Source organism: Notothenia coriiceps, unplaced genomic scaffold (assembly GCF_000735185.1).
Source record: "Notothenia coriiceps isolate Sejong01 unplaced genomic scaffold, NC01 NC01_scaffold00023527, whole genome shotgun sequence".
In the NCBI taxonomy this organism is placed as follows: Eukaryota; Metazoa; Chordata; class Actinopteri; order Perciformes; family Nototheniidae; genus Notothenia; species Notothenia coriiceps.
In genome coordinates this window covers 152,919-172,396 of record NW_011356228.1, presented here as the reverse complement: position 1 = coordinate 172,396, position 19,478 = coordinate 152,919, and the positions used below count along the sequence as shown (strand labels likewise).

Sequence of the window (19,478 nt, the reverse complement as noted above, 5' to 3'; positions counted from 1 at the left end):
TCATGGATGGGGAATTTTATCAGGACATTGGATTCCAGACTGTCTGTTGGTTTGTTTGTGTACAATAAGTATGACTGAGGGCTGTTTGTTTTGCCATTCTGACACCCTGACAATGAGTTTGTCGATCAGTTCATCAGATCACTGCAGCCTTTGGGTTGTTCCTCACGCACCAGGACGAAGATCTGTTGAAGTGTGAGTCAGACGGGCCTGCTGGGCCCATTATCGTCCACTACTGATGGATACATTGAAGGGCTCGCTGGATAGATGCAGGTTTATTAAAAGCTCTGCCCACAGCGATGGTTGCTGTTATTTATGCATGTTTGTGTCCATTAGGCTTCTACTTCCACATTTCCTCACTCAGGGCATCTGTCCATCCATTTCCCCACATGAGGGAAGCGCTCCCTGCACTTTGTGCTGCACTGGCATTATTGTAATCTCCATCCTAAAAACACACTGCTTTACATGTAGCCTGGCATCTTTTTACATTAGTGCAGCTATCTCATCCAAGATTTATGACTGATGGTTTCCCCATCCATCCCTCAATCTAATGGTATAAAAGAGACAATGTTTTAAACATTAAAATGAAAACCATTTACAACTATGATCAAAAGAGAACACTTGGGCATTAAAGTTTAAAAGGCACGGATAAGAACAGCCATGTGGATGGACAGATGAGGAGGAAAAGAGATAGAAAAGTGAAGTACAGTGCACTCTTATGCACAGGAAAGAGGCACAAAGTGCTTTTGCGCTGCACTGCAAAACGCTGACCTGTAATTAATATGGCTGTTCCTCTGGGCAAGTTGAGGATGGCCGCTATTTGGGATACAAACCCCTTAAGGATTCTTAACTGACCAAGGGCTTTGTAAAGCCTTTTCATAACAGAAAAAAACAGTTCTGTGCCATACATGGACGTAGAACATCTCTAGCTGGGATCAATACGTGGTGTATTTATGAGTAATAGTTCCTGGTGTCTCATGTTTTATGAATCATGGTGTGTAATACAGAAAAACCTTCATGAGCATCAGAGAGTGGATTTTTTAGAACATCCATCAGCTTCCTAGAGTGCCTGCATTATTTTCTCCTTTCATGCTGGGACATCAAGTTGACCCTGTTTAGTCAGACGGATGTCTACTCTGCCCTCTTCCTTACCTTGCAGGTTCTGGAGCGGGAGCGTCATGAGCCCCCCCGCAGCAGCAGCAGCCACCAGGCTCTGGAGGTTGGCAGTGGGCAGAGAGAGGACGAGGCCCTGCTGCCCCCCCAGGTGTCCGCCTGCGTTGAAGGGGATGAGGATGGGCTGGTTCATGCCCTGCGCCGCCCCCGACATCACGCCGCCCACTGCATTGGCCAGCTGCTGGGCCACCAGGAGAGACTGCACACACAGCAACATACGGCATTGTTGGTTATATCATCACAGATGGGTGGTTCTCTGTGTGTTTCATAGGACCAAAATGATCATACATTATTGTCAAATGGAAAAAAAGTCTGGCACTTTTGACAGCTTTGTGGAATATAATGTTTCTTATAATGAAAGGTCATTGCTTTTGATGAATTCAAATGTGTTTTCTGTTATGTGGCCCTTCAATAGTGTTTTACACGCTGCTGCAACAATTTTAACATTTCCCAGTTTGGGATCAATAAAGTATATCTTATCCCATCTTGTATTAAATAACTTAAAACTGAAATTAAAGTAACAAATAGAAAATAAAAGTCATATATATAATCTGTACTGTGCATGGCACTTATTAAAGTCAAAATAAATGTTGTAAATTCCAATCATCTGTCCCTGGTCATGGATGTCTTCGTACATTTCAATAAATATCCATAAACATTTTTATTTTGAGGGTTTCTCATGGAAATTATTTTGTTCTCTTTCTGTAAAAGATAGAATATTTCTGATGACTCATCCTGATCTCTGAAGCAGTTAGATACATTTTAGAAAAACATCGCACCATGAAAGCAAGACACACTCTAACATCCATTTTAATCTGTCGACTTCTAGTTTGATGTAACCCACTTATTTCTAACAACTATCTTTTTAAAATATTTACCAGCAAGAATAAAAACGATAATATCCAATATTGGGAGACTTAACTTTCGTGTGCCGCAGAATACATAATGCCGTTATACAGTACATAACAAAAATGGCATCACATTTGGTTCAAAGATATCTAAACTATTCTGGGATGCTTAATTGAGACGAGTAAAGCTGTCGCCTATGCCACCTTAGGGACTGTTTCACTAATCAATGTGTTTTGATGAATGCAGTTGTTTTGCAGATGAATTATGTGCTTTGGGTGTCACACACTGACAGGGAAAACACTCTGCTGTTGTTACTGATAGAGATCTCATCCAATCTTTGTGGAAGAGCTGCACATTTTTCTTTCTCAGAGATGCAGAGTGATTCATGTGTTATCCCGTTGAACAAATCTCCGGTACCACAGAAATGTGCCTGAAATACACATTGCTTTTCTTTAAAAAGTAGTAGCAGTACTTTACTCCTTTGATGAGGGATATAAACCACCACTCCCAACTCTTCATGTATCCTTTCATTCACATTAGTTCAAGTGGATTCGGTGCAGTCATACCCAAAGAGGGAAAGATATGTTATCAGAGGTGTCGCTCTGAGATATTTTGCACAGTACAAGATCTCTCAAATGTATTTTCCGAGGAAGTGGGTTTGGAAAACACACCAACACATTTTTCATCAAGAGCTTTGAGCCAGAAGTGGTGATGTTTGTTCCACGGTGAAAACATCTCCATAAATACACAGGGAGGACATTTGATTCTTTCTGATAAAAACCTTTTTCAAATTATGTCAGTGTTTGAGCACGTCAAACTGAATTTACACAGGAGGTATAAAATAGGAGATACTGAGGATGCTATAAAAATCAAACAGAATTACAGTTTGAATTGAATTGTTTGGAATACAATAGTAAGAGCACACTGTCGGCTTGTGTTGAGTCCACAGTAACGCAGCCTTTAGACGCTGCCAGGTAAGCATGGCTGCACGGTGTTGACTCCTGCACTCTGACTTAAGTTCACAAGCCTTTAACTCCAATTGTCAGCTATCTGCTTCTGTTCTGTGTGTGTGTGTGTGTGTGTGTGTGTGTGTGTGTGTGTGTGTGTGTGTGTGTGTGTGTGTGTGTGTGTGTGTGTGTGTGTGTGTGTGTGTGTGTGTGTGTGTGTGTGTGTGTGTGTGTGCAGCACAGGAGGCAGAGCGGGCTGCCTGGTGCGAAGACCACCGTACGCCCAGACCTGGTGCTCCTGGGTGACAGGCGTGTCACTGTGATAACCCTGCAGGGCGCAGAGTGCCTGCACCCACTCCGACACAATCCGTGATTGCAGTTTAAGAGGTACGAGGTCACATGGGTTTAAAGCCACAACGTGCACAGGGACCTCAGAGCGATTTCTGAAACAAATGAATACCTGTTTGTGCTCTTAGCTGTTAAAAGAATAAAAGAGCATTGTAAGGTGATTGTTGTTGGCAGTAATAATCATACAGACTATATAAGATTCTTCTTTTCTCAACATTTGCTTTGATACACAACAACCGTGCATAACAAATGACAATATCTGACTCATCTGAGAGCATCCAAAATTACATTAACTTTCAAAATGAATTAATAATTCGAAGGCTCAAAGAATCCTCAAAGGACAATAACAAAGGCGGGACGTTTGTTAGCTGCAAGTGACATATGTTTAATCTTGCTTTTTAAACTAAATTTAATCTCGAACCGAAGCAACATATAATCAAAGACGCTCTTTGAACATTTCATCTCTGAGTCAAACAAAATGAGACTGCCTGGCTTGACAGCAAAGACAGCCTCACATAGAAGGGAATAACATTAAAAGACAATTCTGCAATTATCAGATGTAGCCCCTGATTTATTTATCATTACAGGCAGCTTTGGAGAAACAGGCAGCTGTTAGGAACACAGGCAGCTGCCAAGAGAAGCCTTTTTTTCTTGCAAAGAATCTTGGTCTTTAGGCTGTTTGCTGTGCCGGCTTAACAATGATCTTCATCCAACATGAGAACACTGTATAAGTAAACATCAAAATGAGATATTATAATACATTTAGCGTGAACACAATTAGCTCAGCTCTGCAGCCACAACAAACGCCTTTCCTATGAGAATCCCCAGCATCCTTCATCTAGATTTACAAGCAGCTCACTTTCTGTCTTTTCGCCTGATAATCTCACTCCTCCTCTCCATAGGTGCTGTTGTACAGTGCTTGGCAGGCCTGACAGCTGAGTGTTGAGAAGTGGTCTCCTAGGGGCCCACAGACAGGGTGTGTGTTGGGCTCTGGATGGGGAAGCAGCCCCACTCAGGACAGGATGCGGTACCCAGCCTCTCTGCCCATCAGGGGAGAATAGGCCCTTCTATCTGCTTGGCAGCTTTGGCACTGAGAAATTGCCCATAATCACCCAGATAGCAGACTTTTGTCATCCTAACTGCAAGTGGGAAACAGAAGGAAGGTGGATTCATGTTGGGTAAACTACCATCGGATAATGGTTGTTCGAACAATATCCGGCTCTGGAGCGAGAATCTATCAAAACATATTGATCCTGGAACAAGAGAATTGGGTATGGCGTGCGGAGCGCCTTTGTTTCTGAAAAGTGTTAGCTTCACAGTGACTGTACTGACAGCATTAATATATTAGATGGTGACTGTTGAGGGCTCCTGCTGCGGCTCAGACTGTAACTGCCTGCTGCAGATGCTTTCCTTTAGTGTTTATTTCTTATCTATTACACAAACTGCGACTCTCACCAGCGAGGGTGTCTGTAATCAGAAAAGTGCTTTTAATTAAGCTCATTCTTCATCCCCGCTCGCAGCAGATTGACTCTTTCACTGGGGATTCCTCACCCTGTAAACCTGCCCGACCAAACTGAATGACTCTCCTCCTCCTCTCATTTTGTTTATCCCGATGAGGATTGACTGTCAGTAAGTTACACTGAGTGCAGGGAGAATGGCCTTATTAAAGACGGTGAAGGAATCCTGACGCTCTGAGTGTGTGTTGAGCGGTGACATTGAGCAACACTAATGAGATAAATGTTCATTAAACATCACAGAGCCACCAGGCCAATACATCCAATCAGATAGGACAATGCCTGATTGAGCTATTAACAGGGCTGTAGGCTCGGGCGCTTTGCTACCCTGCTTGTTATGACAAGGCCTGTATTGTCAGCTCATTAGTGCCACCACTCAATTACATCTGAAAATGACCCTCAGTCTATCAGTGTGTCTGTGAGGGTCTTTCAGAGTGTTGTACTCACCAATGAAATAGGATTTCATAACTGAAACTATCAAATCACTCACATCACGGCTGCCATTAGGGATGGGACGATAGCGTTACAATGTGACCATATTTCTATGTATTCATCCTTATTTGTCCAGGGGGCCTTTATGACAACCTTATTTGGGATTGTTTAATTGTTTGTTTGGCATAAAACATGTGGTTGAAATGTTCACTGATGTCAGTATTGTACCTTCATGTTTGTTTCCCATTCCCTCTTGAGCGCTCTAGGCGAGGAGCAGGTGGTTAAACCTGATGAGGCTGGCAGCTCTCTGCTTCAGTCCGTTACATTGTTCACAGTATTTTTAGAAGGTCATCGGTCAGGTAGAATAGGATGTCATTTAAGGTATTAAAAACATGTGTACTTGGTTTTGATGCACTTAAGACTTAAAGTCCAGATTCCAGGCACTTTAAACAGACATATAACAAAAGCAAATCTGGAGATAATAAAATAGGCTATTATTGCCTCTGAGTAGCTTCTCCAACATGTGTTATATCTGTGATAATATGTCAGGATTTGTGTAAAAACACCTGAAACTGCTACTTGAAAATCCTGGTTTCAACAGCGCACATTTTTAAAAGTTCTTTTAGATTTGTTTGTCCTACATCTTCTTATGTCAGGATTATCTAGAAAAGGAATATCTCCAGACCTCTGTAAGCTTAACAAGCAAGAGGCAAACCTTAACATTTATAGTAGAGGTGACACAACTCATATAAACTTGAGTTATTAAGGGAGTTTTGGCTTTACTAAATGTGTGGTTCTGTGTTTGGCAAATCCCCTCACTCACCTGTTGACCCATGGAGAACGCTGGGTGGGAATGGCCCAGATGACTCTGCTCAGAAGGACTGCTGCTGGTGTCAGACTGGACCGAACCATCACAAGCTCCTGGGAGAGCAACAGGCAGAGAGATCCGTGCAGAAAGAGAAACAAACAAACAAAGAATGCACCTTAGATCAACAGAGACAATATAAGTAGATAAACAAACAACACAGACCACGCTGTGATATTACAATGCGGAGGAAGGCAGTTGGGAAAGGAGGGGAATTTGTACTTAAGTGCTTTATCAATAACCGCTGCAGCGCTGAATAAATTACCAGCCAGCGGAGAGGCTCATTGATGGGGGATGATGCATACTGGCGGGTCCCCGATGGCCTAGATTACCGCTGAGAGATAGAGCTCCACCACAAACGCTGGGGCCATATTATTCAGCCATTTACATCACCGAGTATCACTCATCTAAACCCACTCCCCCCCGCCCTCCGCTGTGAGCCTGCAGCTACGAGACACAATTAGACCTGTTTGCTATGAGGGCAGGGTGGAGTGGAGCAGACAGGGACATGATAATAAGCTTGCTGATGGCTGCGGGGAAAACAAAGGACCCCGCCGATTGGATATCGTGCCGATCACCATCTCACAGACTCTCTTAGCACTGAGTGTGGATCGTGGTAAAAGTTCAGAGAGGCTCTTTGACCCTCACCCTTTTGACCTCGATGATATCGAGATGGCATGATGCCTCAGCGTTGACACAAAAGCTCTCTGAGTAAATCTTGCAGAAAAAACTGTCAGAAAAATGTAAATATCTCTCGGAATGCCTTTCACCAAACTGACTGTTCAGAAGAGAAATACCACCTGACTGAAAATTACTTAATTTAACTTTCTGGGAGTATTCATTTAAAAGGACAGAAACTAATCGCTGGAAGAATTTAATGTGATACACACTTAGATCATACTAAAGCAAGAGTGTGCCAAACTTATAATAGACATGGACATGCATCCAATCAAAATGGCGAAGACATAGTGGAAGATTTTCTGACAACTTCTTGTAATTTCAGTGTTGAAAAGATGTTGGTTCAGACGAGGAATGTCTTTTGTTATAAGATGGTGAAGGTGAAGTTGCTGAAGAAAACAAATGTGATACAACTATTTGCTATTACAAACAAGGACCCATGTTTCTTTTCTCAGAGGATGTCAATACAGTGGAATTACATCTTCAGTCCTAATTGATTTCTGAGCATGAATAGGCCGTGAAGGGCATTTCTTTGTATGATGAAAACATAGATTTTTGTTTTGAAGTGCTTTAACAACATTTCAAAAATGTATTCTTTCTTAATTAGCTCTTTATTTAAATGTATTATTTGCTTGTTTAACTGGTTTATATAAATTGAAAATAATTCTGGTGATTATTAAGAAATGAAAACATAGTTATGATTATTATATTAAATCTCAGCTTGTATCGCTCTTAATCCTACACACTGTAACTTTGAATTGATGTTCGCCTATTTAGTCGTATTTCAAGCTACAGAGAAATAAGGAGCATTTGGAAGCTTTCAGGAGCTCTAGAAACTCAATGATTTCATTAATATTTAAAAAAAAGGACTTTAGCTAAATAGACAGGAAGTGTTAAACAAGTGTAGGGACATAAAGCTTTTTTAATCCATTCTTGAAAATAAAAATAAATGTCTCCTTTTCATCGTAGATAAGAACAAAACAATGGCTTTATTAACTACAGATACTTGTCTTAAACCCCTACTGGTAAAACATGAACAGGGGCATAATACAATTGGCTTATTTTATTATTAAACACTAATATGATCATTTTTCAAAAAGGTTATTCACAAATAATGATCTTTTAAAATATATGACACAAAACCCCTCACAAGTCAATAATACATATTTTGAAGTTTCTTTCATGCAACAGCTTTACAATAAAGTTGATTTTGTAAATGAAGTCCTGCTATCTATGTGGAAATGTGTTTGAAGGCCACAAAACCTCATTGATTCACACAATTTCGGGAATGAATAAAAAAAATGTAATCACATTTCGACTGATCTCCATCGATTTCCCAAATGGAATATTTCCTGCTTTTCAAAAAATAAAGCAGTGAAAAGTTGTGTCTTCGAATTCATGAAGAGAATGAAACGTTGTTCTCTTGTTAAACGTTGCATGCAGTGGTTTCCTAGTCCTTTTCGAAAAGCTTCATGCAAAGCGGGCTATAGAAAAGCCTTGCCAGAAAGATCTCATTGCCTGTCAAGTATATTCAAGCATTACATTTTAACCTCCCGTCCGCCAACTTAAATCATTTCATCTTTACATAAAATTCAAATAATTGGTGAGTGGCAGAACCTAACAAACCTCCAGCATTTGATGGCTGATGTGAGAGCCCAGGGGGGAGCCTGCTTTTCGAGCTGGTTTCTACCTCTGGCTGCTGGCCCTGCTTCACGATGAAGGTCCACATCCTCTCGCTTATCAACCTCGCAACGCGGGGATATTTTTGACAAGCCAGTCTCTTTTAACCAATTATTTCACCCATTATGGATCCCGTTGTGCGCTAGCCCCACCCTGTGCACTCAGTATCTGGCATTAAGATCAATCTGAACATACAGCAAAGACTTTGTGGCTGGATTAGAGTTGATATAAAGTGACAGATAAAGAACAATTTCATCTTAATCTGCTGTATAAATTCACATTTATTTTTAGAGGGTAAATATTGGAAGGTAATATTTGTTTTTTCACGGATTTTATCAGGTAAAGTCTGAGTAGTTAGTTCTCACCGTGGATGTGATCACACTTAAGTTATGCCTTTCAGTCTTTCTATGTCGGTTAACAGCCACTTTTAAACCACCTCCAAGGATATTTTCCACACTTTGACAACATGAAATAAATGCAGCAGTGCTACAGGAAAACTTTTGCGCCAGTAAATTACCTATTTATCATCATAGCAAAGCTAATTAACTAAATGAAGATATCCAGCTATAATGAAGGGATGAGACTTTATAACATTACCAATGACTCTAAACTGTATTGCTCATGACTGTAGTTAAGACGTTTGTTGTGAATAATGTATTCTATTGGATAGAAAGTGTGGGAGACTTACTCAATAACGATTCCTTGATGCCTTCATTTCACAATAACTTAGAAAGCTTCATCCCCTTGCAAATATCTGTAACGTTAACACGTTTATCGCGGGCGAATCAATCGATAAAAATAACTACACATGCACATCTTCCCCCAAAGGATTTGTGTAATTTCTTTAACTAAATTAAATAGCTGACAGGAGAAAAGCCAAGGGAGTCAGTTTTCAATTCTTTTTTATTACTTGAATTGTGTACATGTTTTGCTTTTCTTTTCTTAAAGAAATGTACTTATGCAATGTAAATGATCATTGCATGGATTTCCAGATGGAGATTAATATAATATACAGGGGGCAATGTCTTGATCAAACTTTGACTAAAAAGAAAGTCCTTTGATGCTGCGATTATACAGAGGTTATACAATGAGTAAAATGGAATGAATAAATGCGTTGATGTGAGGAGAGATGAAAGAAGAGGCCAATTGGATCAAGGAACAGGCGATGCACATTCAACACAGCTTTACATTCATCTGGGACATTCAGGCTTCATCTTTCTTAGCAGTTTAAATGGCGTTGTAACAGTTTAAATGTAGATACGCACGTTTTCAAAGGCCTATACTGAAAGTGAGAAGATGACTTGAATCAGGTCTTATCAATTCAAAAAGCATACTGATGTATTATATTCAATGAAAATCACTTTTTACGCAAGTGAAACTATTATATTTAATACAGAACACAGAGTGCCATTTGATGTGCCTTATGTCATGGGAATATTGCCAATATCCGCCACCACTATATAAATTCTCTTTCATTGATCACTAAAGTGGCCACTGGAGAGCGACTTTCAATGCCACACAACGCTGAAGGTCTCTCTGTGCGGTGTGTATGTGTGTGTGTGCTGTGGGGGGGGGGGCAAAGAGCCATATTTATTTGACTTGGTTCAGCCGGTCTTAATGCAGGGTGCCCCAAGGACTACACCACAAAACAATTAGCCTGGATTTCATAAAGCAATCAGCATGCCACCTTGTCTAATGCAATCGCTTCATACATTGACAGTCTGAAAAAATGGGTGTTATTGAAAGCTTTGTGTTCATGTTAGCTTTTGCCTCAAAGCATTCATGAATCAATTTTTGCCCATAAAAGAAGCTTTAACACTTAAGCTATTTTAGTGGAAATGCATTATGTAAGTTGTCAAATGTACGAGAGAGGCCTGGTAACGATTCAGGCTATTCAGAATGAACAGCCAACCCCCATTTTTATAATGGTCCTTTTGAAAATGTCTGGCTGAGTGCATGTGTTTGCTATTAAGATGGTGTCAATCATTTTCAACTGAAATCTAATCCACGGAAAACAATTTCACATGTGAACACATTTAAAAAGAGCGAAGATTATAAGATGATCTTAATTATTATAATAAATTGAACTATTGAAGTAGAGAATTATAGCACAAAAACAGCAGTATCATTTTTTATCATCAAATGTGTGTCGCCGCGCTGTTGATTCAGAGCGTTAGTGGGACAGCGATCTGTGAGCTAATCAAGCGTAAAGAATGGGCCGAGATACAAAGAAAAAAAATGCATCATACATAAGCTTTAATTCCATCAATACACAACCAATTGTCCCAGATTGTTTGACCATTGATTTTGTTAATACCACTTTGAAAGTTGATGTTGCATTGCAGAGAGAGCTGAGATAGAAAGAAATGTAGAGCGACAGCTCATTACACTTCTCTATCTAAAGCCCAAAGAAATGTTACAAACAACCAATGGCGCTGCAAAGAAGACTATCAAATAAAATGTTTGCTTTATAGTGATTTACTTAACTCCTTGTAGAATATAAGAGAGCCAAACTCACCAGTGATTTAGCTCAGTGTTTCATTACTCCCACCAAAGCCCTCAACAATAACACAGGACATAATCTGCTGCCAATAACTCCAGGTGCTCTTAGTCAGATGGCTCCCTCTGGACCAGCAGGGTAGTAATACTCTGTTTAGAGGCCGGGGTGGAGATGCTGCTATAGGTCAATAGTGTTTCTGGGGATAGAAAATCACCAGAGACGGATTTTTGAGTGGCTGCCTGTAACACTATTAGCTACATTATGGCTACTGCTGCTATGAGAGCTGTCATTTCCTTAATTAAGAGCCAGCTCAGAGCGAGAGGGAGAAGAGGCCACGGCACTCTCTGCAGGCCCCTAACATTAAAGCCTGATCCTTCATCCTGCGAGAAGGGAGACCTTACAGGGGAGGGGGAAAAATCTATCTCATTCATTATTCTGGCACGAAGTGGAATAATGGAGTTAAGGAATTACATAGGAGGTGGTGCCGTGGAGTGTGCCGAACAGAAAGGATTTTACACCTCAGCGGTTCTAGGGCTATTTCTTAGGTGATTGTTAAGCGACAAGCAGTGGAGGGAACACTCAGAGGTCAGAAGAAGAAGGACAGTCGGAGAGGACGCGATGGTTTTATAGATGTCTCACAAACAAAGCAAAAATAGTGCACTTCAGTTTGTGAAAGTAAGGGGCCACTTTCTGATGAATGGATGAAGGATCTGCATGCGGAGGATGCTTAAAGCAGTAAGGACCCTGTGCTCCAACACTTATGCTCTCTTTGGGGGCCACAGGTCTTCACCAAAAGGCTCTTTGACGTGAGAGTGCTCCAGCTCTTACCTGCCTCTCCCCTGATGCTGGAGTGGAGATGGAAACAGCACAAGCATGAGAGGGACCAGAGGGAGGTAAATTGGTGAGAAGAGGCAATGCCCATTTCAAAGGTCAAGAAGGAGAGATGGTGTGATGGAGAGAGGAGGACGGAGAAGGGAAGGGGAAAGAGGAGGGGGGGGGGCTTTGTGTTGCATCTTCACGGGGGGACTTGGGGGACTTTGCACATGAGCACATCTGTTATAGAGCGTCCTCCTCATTCCCAAAGCAATGTCAACCTGATTAGCTCCGGGTTGAAAGAGGCAAATAACAATCCAAATTATTTCTCATCCTTTTACAGGCGTCAGTGAAGGCGGGACGCTGAGAGGAAGACTAGCTTTAGAGAGCTGTAAGCCTTTTAGGAGAAGCCTGCTTCACTGGTGCTCCTCCTTCTAAATTACTTCAATCATATTTGCTGTAAATAGGATCCTGCTGCCGGCAGCCAGCAACCCTGTGCTGAATAAAGGCTCTCCTCTCTCACGTGTCTCATATTTGATCTGTGGAGAAAGCCAAGGCTTTTATGCCTAGAGTCAAAATTATTCTCAATTAGTTAGTTGATTAAAACAATTAAATAATCAGAACCTATTAAGTTTATTTCCAAGCAAAAAACCCAAATCCATAACAAATAGTCATTATTTTCTCTTTTGGTTCTATTTTAGGTTGGCCAAGGAAACAATCGGCATCTTTAACTATAATTAAATCGATTATATATATATTATATATTAATTTCTAACAATAATTCCCAAAACATCATTATTTGAGGTTATTTATTAAGACAAAAAGTCTAACAATCACTTTTTCAAGCTTCATTGAGGATATGTAGGTTTTCTTCTGTTTTACATTGTTGTAAATCAAAAATATATTTGTTTTCCCGTTTATTGAGAATTGTGAAAATAGTTGAGATGCACGTATTTTGAATATTTTCAAAGCAAAATAATTGTTTAATAGTAAACAGAATTGAATAGTAATCAATAGTCGCAGCTGAAGTACAACACAGTATTTTAAAGTGTAATCACTTTAAACAGCATCTTTTTGGCTTTGTGTCCATCCTGCGTTGCGTCTGGTCAGCTGCCGGACATTTAAAAGTAGCCAGTGGGGTGTGAGGATGGTCCACTGCGGTGTGTGTGTTTGTGTGCGTGCGTGCGTGCGTGCGTTGGGAGCTAGACACCCACATGTCATGCCTGACACATCAGCCTGGGCCCCCCAGGCTATCCGGCACTAATGCTGCCTATGTCCCACTTTCTACCCCTTGCCCCTCAAAGCCTCCACCTCTCCCCCCTCCTCACCCGGTCCTTCTGTCATAGAGGTATAATAACAATGGATCACAGCCGCGCTGCAGCACAGGCTCAGTCACTAAAGGAAGCCATCAGGTGATACACAACTATATCTTACTTTCACTGCAAGCTAATCAGAGTTGATGTAGAAATGAGTTTATCTGGAAAAGCTCCTGCATTAGTTGTTACTGTATTCCCCTGTTGCAGGGATATTTACAGAGATCAGTGGGTAAAGGTGGAAACAAGCAAATAATCATGTAGCTAAAAGACACCCAGCCCACCCCATCACACACAACCCCTCCCAACACATCATTCTGGTGGAGCAGACAAATAGTAGAAGGAGGAACGTCTGGAAATAGTATTGCTTTGAAGCCCATAACTCTATTCTGGAGGAAAGAATCATCACAGTGTTATTCCACATCCTCAGATATAAAAGGGAAAAAAACATAATAACTTCTCGATAGCCTGGATTTCCACTGCCCTATACTAGCAACCCCCACCTCCTCTCCTCTACCCACCCACACCCATGCCTCATCCACCATACACCCACTTCTCCTGCCTCAATCTTTGGTTTCAAAGGAAGCGAATCAGCCAGAAGGACAGAAGGTTATGCATTAGTACTGGTCATTGCTCAAAGAGCGAGTGTTATAAATAATAAAGGCTTGTGAAGGACACAAGGGCTGTGGGATGCATCTCTGGTTCACGCCACACAAGTCAAAGACAAGATTGTAATTTCTATTCCGAAAATGTGACCCTTGTAGCTTCAATTACATCTCAACAACACCAACCGTGTCCGTGCCAGGGGAGATGTGACGCCTCTTTGTTAGCTCTACATGAAAGGCTTATTGATATTGGTTATGGAGCGCATGCTGAACAAAAAAACGTGTTTTTATCTGAAAATGAATTCCCAACTTAAAGACAGTGTATAGCTAAGATAAATGCATATTGAAATTCAATTTATTTTCGCCACAGCTATGTACCTACAGAACTTGTGATGTGCTTTTGTTTGGAATACTTTCTAGTCAAGGCAACAATAATCTTCTTAACTTTAAATACACCAACCATGGGGAGAATTATATTGGCAGTTATATGGAAGTTCTTTGTTTTGCTCAAAGTCATTTCAGCCTAAGCAAGCATCCGTGAAACCTGATGACCTTTACTACTGTTCACATTGAAAACAAAAAGTGTGCCTTGTGCTCATCCTTGCTGTCCTCCGTGCCACGCAGCGATTGTGTTGCTGTAGCGATGGGCACTGCGGGCACATTAGCAGATGTATTACACCTACTTTACAGACATGCATTAAGCTTGATTTCATAATGAGATCCACCTCCTGGGGAGAGACGTGTTCCTCCTCGGTCTCCTTTATCCTCTCTTATTTACTCTGCGCGGCCCATTCAGCGCTGGGTTTGCGCCACTTTATTACTTAACCTCACCACACAACATTACGAGGCTCTTTGCATCAGCAAGCAGCCTATCCCACCATGCATCCTGCCCACTAAGCTGATTACACAAAAATAATAAGAAAGTGTGCCTCCAGCAATGTGTGTGTGTGTTTGTGTGTGTGTGTGTGTGTGTGTGTGTGTGTGTGTGTGTGTGTGTGTGTGTGTGTGTGTGTGTGTGTGTGTGTGTGTGTGTGTGTGTGTGTGTGTCTTTTGGTGTGTGAGAATTTGCACGTAACACAGTAGTTTTATCCCATATCTACACTAATAATAATAATAATAATAATACAAAGAAGTATGCATTTATTATTTAAATATGCAAAATGAATATACGGTACACAAGTAGTGTATTTTACAGTTTTGTAGAAGGAATTATGCAAGATGGTGTCAAATCTAATCAAAGTCATATTGTGACTTTTGAAGTCAAGTTCCCATTTGGAAGCAAAGAAAGAAAAATTATGAAACTTAAATTATGTATTTTCTATATGCTTGAAGCTGACTAACCACTGTCGCCTTTTTCTTTTCTTTTTTTCAGCTACATGTTTTATCTCCAAGACAAAGTCCAAAAAGAAAACAGTTTTATTGCAAAAAACAGACCTCTTGTAAACTGTAAACTGAATTTGGTTTCTTTCAAGCCAAATAAAATATCAGAAAGGTGCAAATTGGAGCAGAACTATGCAAAAAAATAAAAAATGTTTTAAAATGTGTTTAACGCGCTTTTAAAAGGAAAGGAAGAAGGTCTGCAACTGTTCCAATCATGCGTCTCTAAGAACTCTCCATAAAAAGTCCTGTGTGGGTGATCAGTCAATGAATGGTTCAGATAAAAATGAATATCACTTTATTGTAAGTGAAGCCTACAGTAATAGACCTGGAAATACATAAAAGCTAAGAGCAGCATTTCAGAAGCTGTGGCATTTGGTTTGGACTTTTTGTTCTGAATGACCTCCAATAGCAGGAATCAATGAAAGATTCATTTTTGCTCTTTTGGGGAGGGGGATCTCTAGGTGACCTTTGTGAAAATGTTCCACCATTTTGGCAGAATCCGAATAAGTGCAGACCATTTCATGTAGACAGTAAGTGTATGAAATGAGTGCTCCTGTCGTTCCAGCCTGGCTCCCTTTGACAGCATGATGATAGAAGCGTCACATCCTTGGGAGAGTAAATGCAAACTGACAAGAGATGAGCCTTTGGTTGCTGAATATAATACGGAATTGTGCTCTGAGTGTCTTATTATCTTGTCTGTTGATGTCTGAAAGGGGGAGATTTGCTTGAGAAGAGAAGACAGAAACTGTACGCATCCAACACCATCCCGTCCTTTGAAAAAAAATGGCTTGCCCTACTAACCACAGCTTTCCCACCTAATGTCCACTTCTACTTGGAATAAATACATGGCGGCAGGATGTTTGTGGTGCCTCGTAGCCCCTGTTATCTGAAGTGGAAGACTATTTGCACAGGCAAGCTTTTAGGAGAACGACCCTTTCACCACTGCAGTAAGCATGTGGTGGGTGTAGAAGGTGGACAATTTACTGTAGACAAACATGACCGCTACTGTCATTGTCTCTGACTGCCTCCTCCTTCTCAGCTCTTATACATAGTATTAGGGGACGAAAACTAAAGTCGTACATCAACGCTGCAGGGAGGAAAAGTTGTGGTGGACGCTCTAGGTAGCAAAACAAATACCATATATAGCATGGCACATGTTATTGCAGCACAAAGTACACATGCAGCGATATCAGAGTTCAAAGCTGATTAAACATGTTCAATTGTTCACGACGGTGGCAGGAAAAGTTACTCTGGAGCCTTCTAAATCAGAATGTAATTTGGAAATGAAATGCAAAAATGGGTTTTGGTTTTGCCAGATAATATTTTATACAACTTAAGAAAAAAGTAGATTATTTTAGCTGTTATTAGTTGTACTATTTTCTCTTTTGTGCTTATTACTTGTTCAAATGATCGATAGAACACTTGATCCCTATGAACACATTACTAATAGATAGCTGCAGCCCTAGTGAGTACATTAAGGTACAACTTGCATTTTTTAATTACACTTTTTGTAACAAAAAACCCCAGCGACAAAAGTGTTTGCATATTTATTTAGGGAGTATAAAACCAATTAGCAGTATCAGCAGGAGACTAACAGGCTAAACATACAACTATGTCAATCGTACACTTTGTATTAATGTGTGTGTGCATGTTATTAAACTATAGTATAGCAAGTAAAGATGGGTTCAGTTTTACTGCATTCAAAATCATCGTTGTTATGTCTTCATTGTTTGATACAGTAATACTTGAATACTAGAGGAGCAAATTCGGTCTCATTTGCATTTCCTTGAAAACATGACTTGTTTCATTGAAACTGTTAAGTGTGTGTGCTGTTACTATGTGCCTGGGGTGAGAGTATGTCTTTGTGAAAATGTCTGTCATTAAATTGGAGCACTGTATCAGAGAGGTTACGCTAAATAAAAGCAGTAAAGACGAACAAAGTTTTTTGGATATATATACAATATTCTTGCAAGTATAGGGGAAAGAAACGTAATATGGTGGCTTCGTCGCAGTTTTGAACCACATAAAGAAAACCAGTGAATAATGAAAGGCCTAAAGGCTCAGTTCACGGTTGTTTTTTTATATATGTGGCATTCATGTTGCAAAATTGAAAACTTATAATATATATATATAATCTCCTAATGACCATGAGAGTTAACTGTTTACGTAAACATCTTCAAAATGTCAATAATCAGGATACTTTTACCTTTATGGCCACATGTTACACTTTATTGGTTTTAGAGAGGTTTTACAGACTTCAATCAGTAGGTAATATAATTCAGTTAAAGTTTCCAAAAGGTTCACACAAACTTCAAATAAATATTAAAAAAGATTACTAGCCCTAACCAAAATGAGTAAAAAATACATGTGTGACTAATCTATATCAGCAAACGCTTCCCTTCTGTCTGATAGCATTTAAGGAAATGTATTGAAAACTGCTGAGTCTCTTTCCTCCCACCCCCACCCTCTCTCATTCTTCCCTCCTATATCCCCCAGCAAAAGACACGACTGTGCTCCGTCTCCACATCCGCCCGGCCTTTCTCACTGTCTGACAGGTCATGTGGGCAACGCTTCCCAAATCAAACCTGCCGATGGCACCGCCCGGGGCTCAGCCACCGGCCAGAGAGAAACCATCTCCCCCGAAAAACTCTTACAGGAGAGGATGCAACCAGCCATTACACAGGCCATCACAGGAGCACAAAATAAGGACAACATCCTATTATAGATCAAATGTAATACCCACTGTTTCCCTAAATTACTTCTTATTGACAAAGGTGGATTTAATAAAACCGAAAAAGCTGCACATTTAAATTATTATTAAAGCATTTGACAACGTTTAAGTGTGTGTGCATTTGGAAAAGAGAAGCAGAAAGTAACAAGAGAGCAGCAGGAGAGGACTCGGATAGAGACTGATCAGAAATGAAGAAAGAAGGAGAGAGAGACTTGATGCTTATTAAAGCAAATTGCAAGACTTCTGAGACAAATCCTGCAGTACATTGCCCTTGTTTAGAAGACTCTCGCCTCGGGTTATTCTTGAAAAAAGGATTTAAAAGACAGCTGAACTCTCGCTGATTTGCTATATTTTGCTTTCCCTTGCCTAAATCCTTATTTTATTGCGATCACCAAAGTTCAGCAAAGCTATAGGAACTATACTCTTCCACTTCCCAGGACACACACACACACACACACACACACACACACACACACACACACACACACACACACACACACACACACACACACACACACACACACACACACACACACACACACACACACACACACACACACACACACACACACACACACACACACAACCACACACACAGCCGTATTCTATTAACAACTCCAATTCAAATGGAGAACAACTGAAAGTATGCACTGTTTGCTGCAGTATAAATTAATAACAACAATAATACAAGTATATGCCAGAGTTGCACACTCATACACACTAAGACATGCACATACACAAATAAACACACAGTTAAACTTTCAGAAAATGAAAAACAGACAAGCTGAAGTGACAAGATAGTTTGTATAAATGTACAAAACAAAAACTAGCATCTAAAGCAATGAGAGAGGGATTTGTGTCACCATGCATCCTAATGAAAAACAAATAATTAAAAATATTTACATTTAATTTGCAAAAATGTAGAATGGTCTCCTCAAATCCCCTTACTGTGTTCAAGAAATTAAAAAAGAAAGTTTTGGAATTAATTTGTTAAGTGGAGATACAATTGTAAAATGTATCCATCAGGGAAAAATTGTTTTAATCTGCTGTTACTGCACTGCAATTTATTCCTATTACTTTTCAGTTTTAAATGATTTCTTATTATTTATATTGGTAATGATTATTATTATTATTATCTCTCTGACTTTCTCCACTCAGTAAAACTATAGAGTTACATTATCATATATTTACAAATGTTAGCAAATGTATAAATTAAAATAATTTATACATTTAGTAAAAGTAAGTTAGTAATTTATACAATTATGCTTTTTGCTAAATAATGAGGTTCAGGGATTTCATTTGTCCAGACCACGTAATAATGAATTTAAACAAAACCAAAAAAAAAGTGTCATCTCAATGAGCTAAATACAAAAATAATGAGCCTTGATGTTTTTTTTTTCATTTGGCTAATTTTGAAGATCATTTGAAACTGAACATTTAAAAAGACCAACAATGAGATAAGTCCTTGCAATTTAAAAAAGTATAAAAATATAATACATCTGATGATAGAAACATAAATTATAGGTTTTAATTTCACTTAGCAGCACTAAGTTATTCTGTATCAGCATAAGTTGTTATTAATTCAAACATTACAACAAACATAATATTTTCTCCATTTGAATTATCAAAAAAGGAAACGATATTACCGCAGGG

The 19,478-nt window shown here is 39.8% G+C and overlaps 1 protein-coding gene across 1 annotated transcript in view; it reads right to left on the bottom strand.

Moving 5' to 3' along the window:
* pou6f2 (POU class 6 homeobox 2) overlaps positions 1–19,478 on the bottom strand; it is a 66,073-nt gene that overhangs the window by 40,266 nt on the left and 6,329 nt on the right. The window contains 2 exon segments of the mRNA XM_010781702.1: positions 1,133–1,369; positions 6,084–6,181. Coding sequence (XP_010780004.1) covers positions 1,133–1,369; positions 6,084–6,181 — 335 coding nt within the window.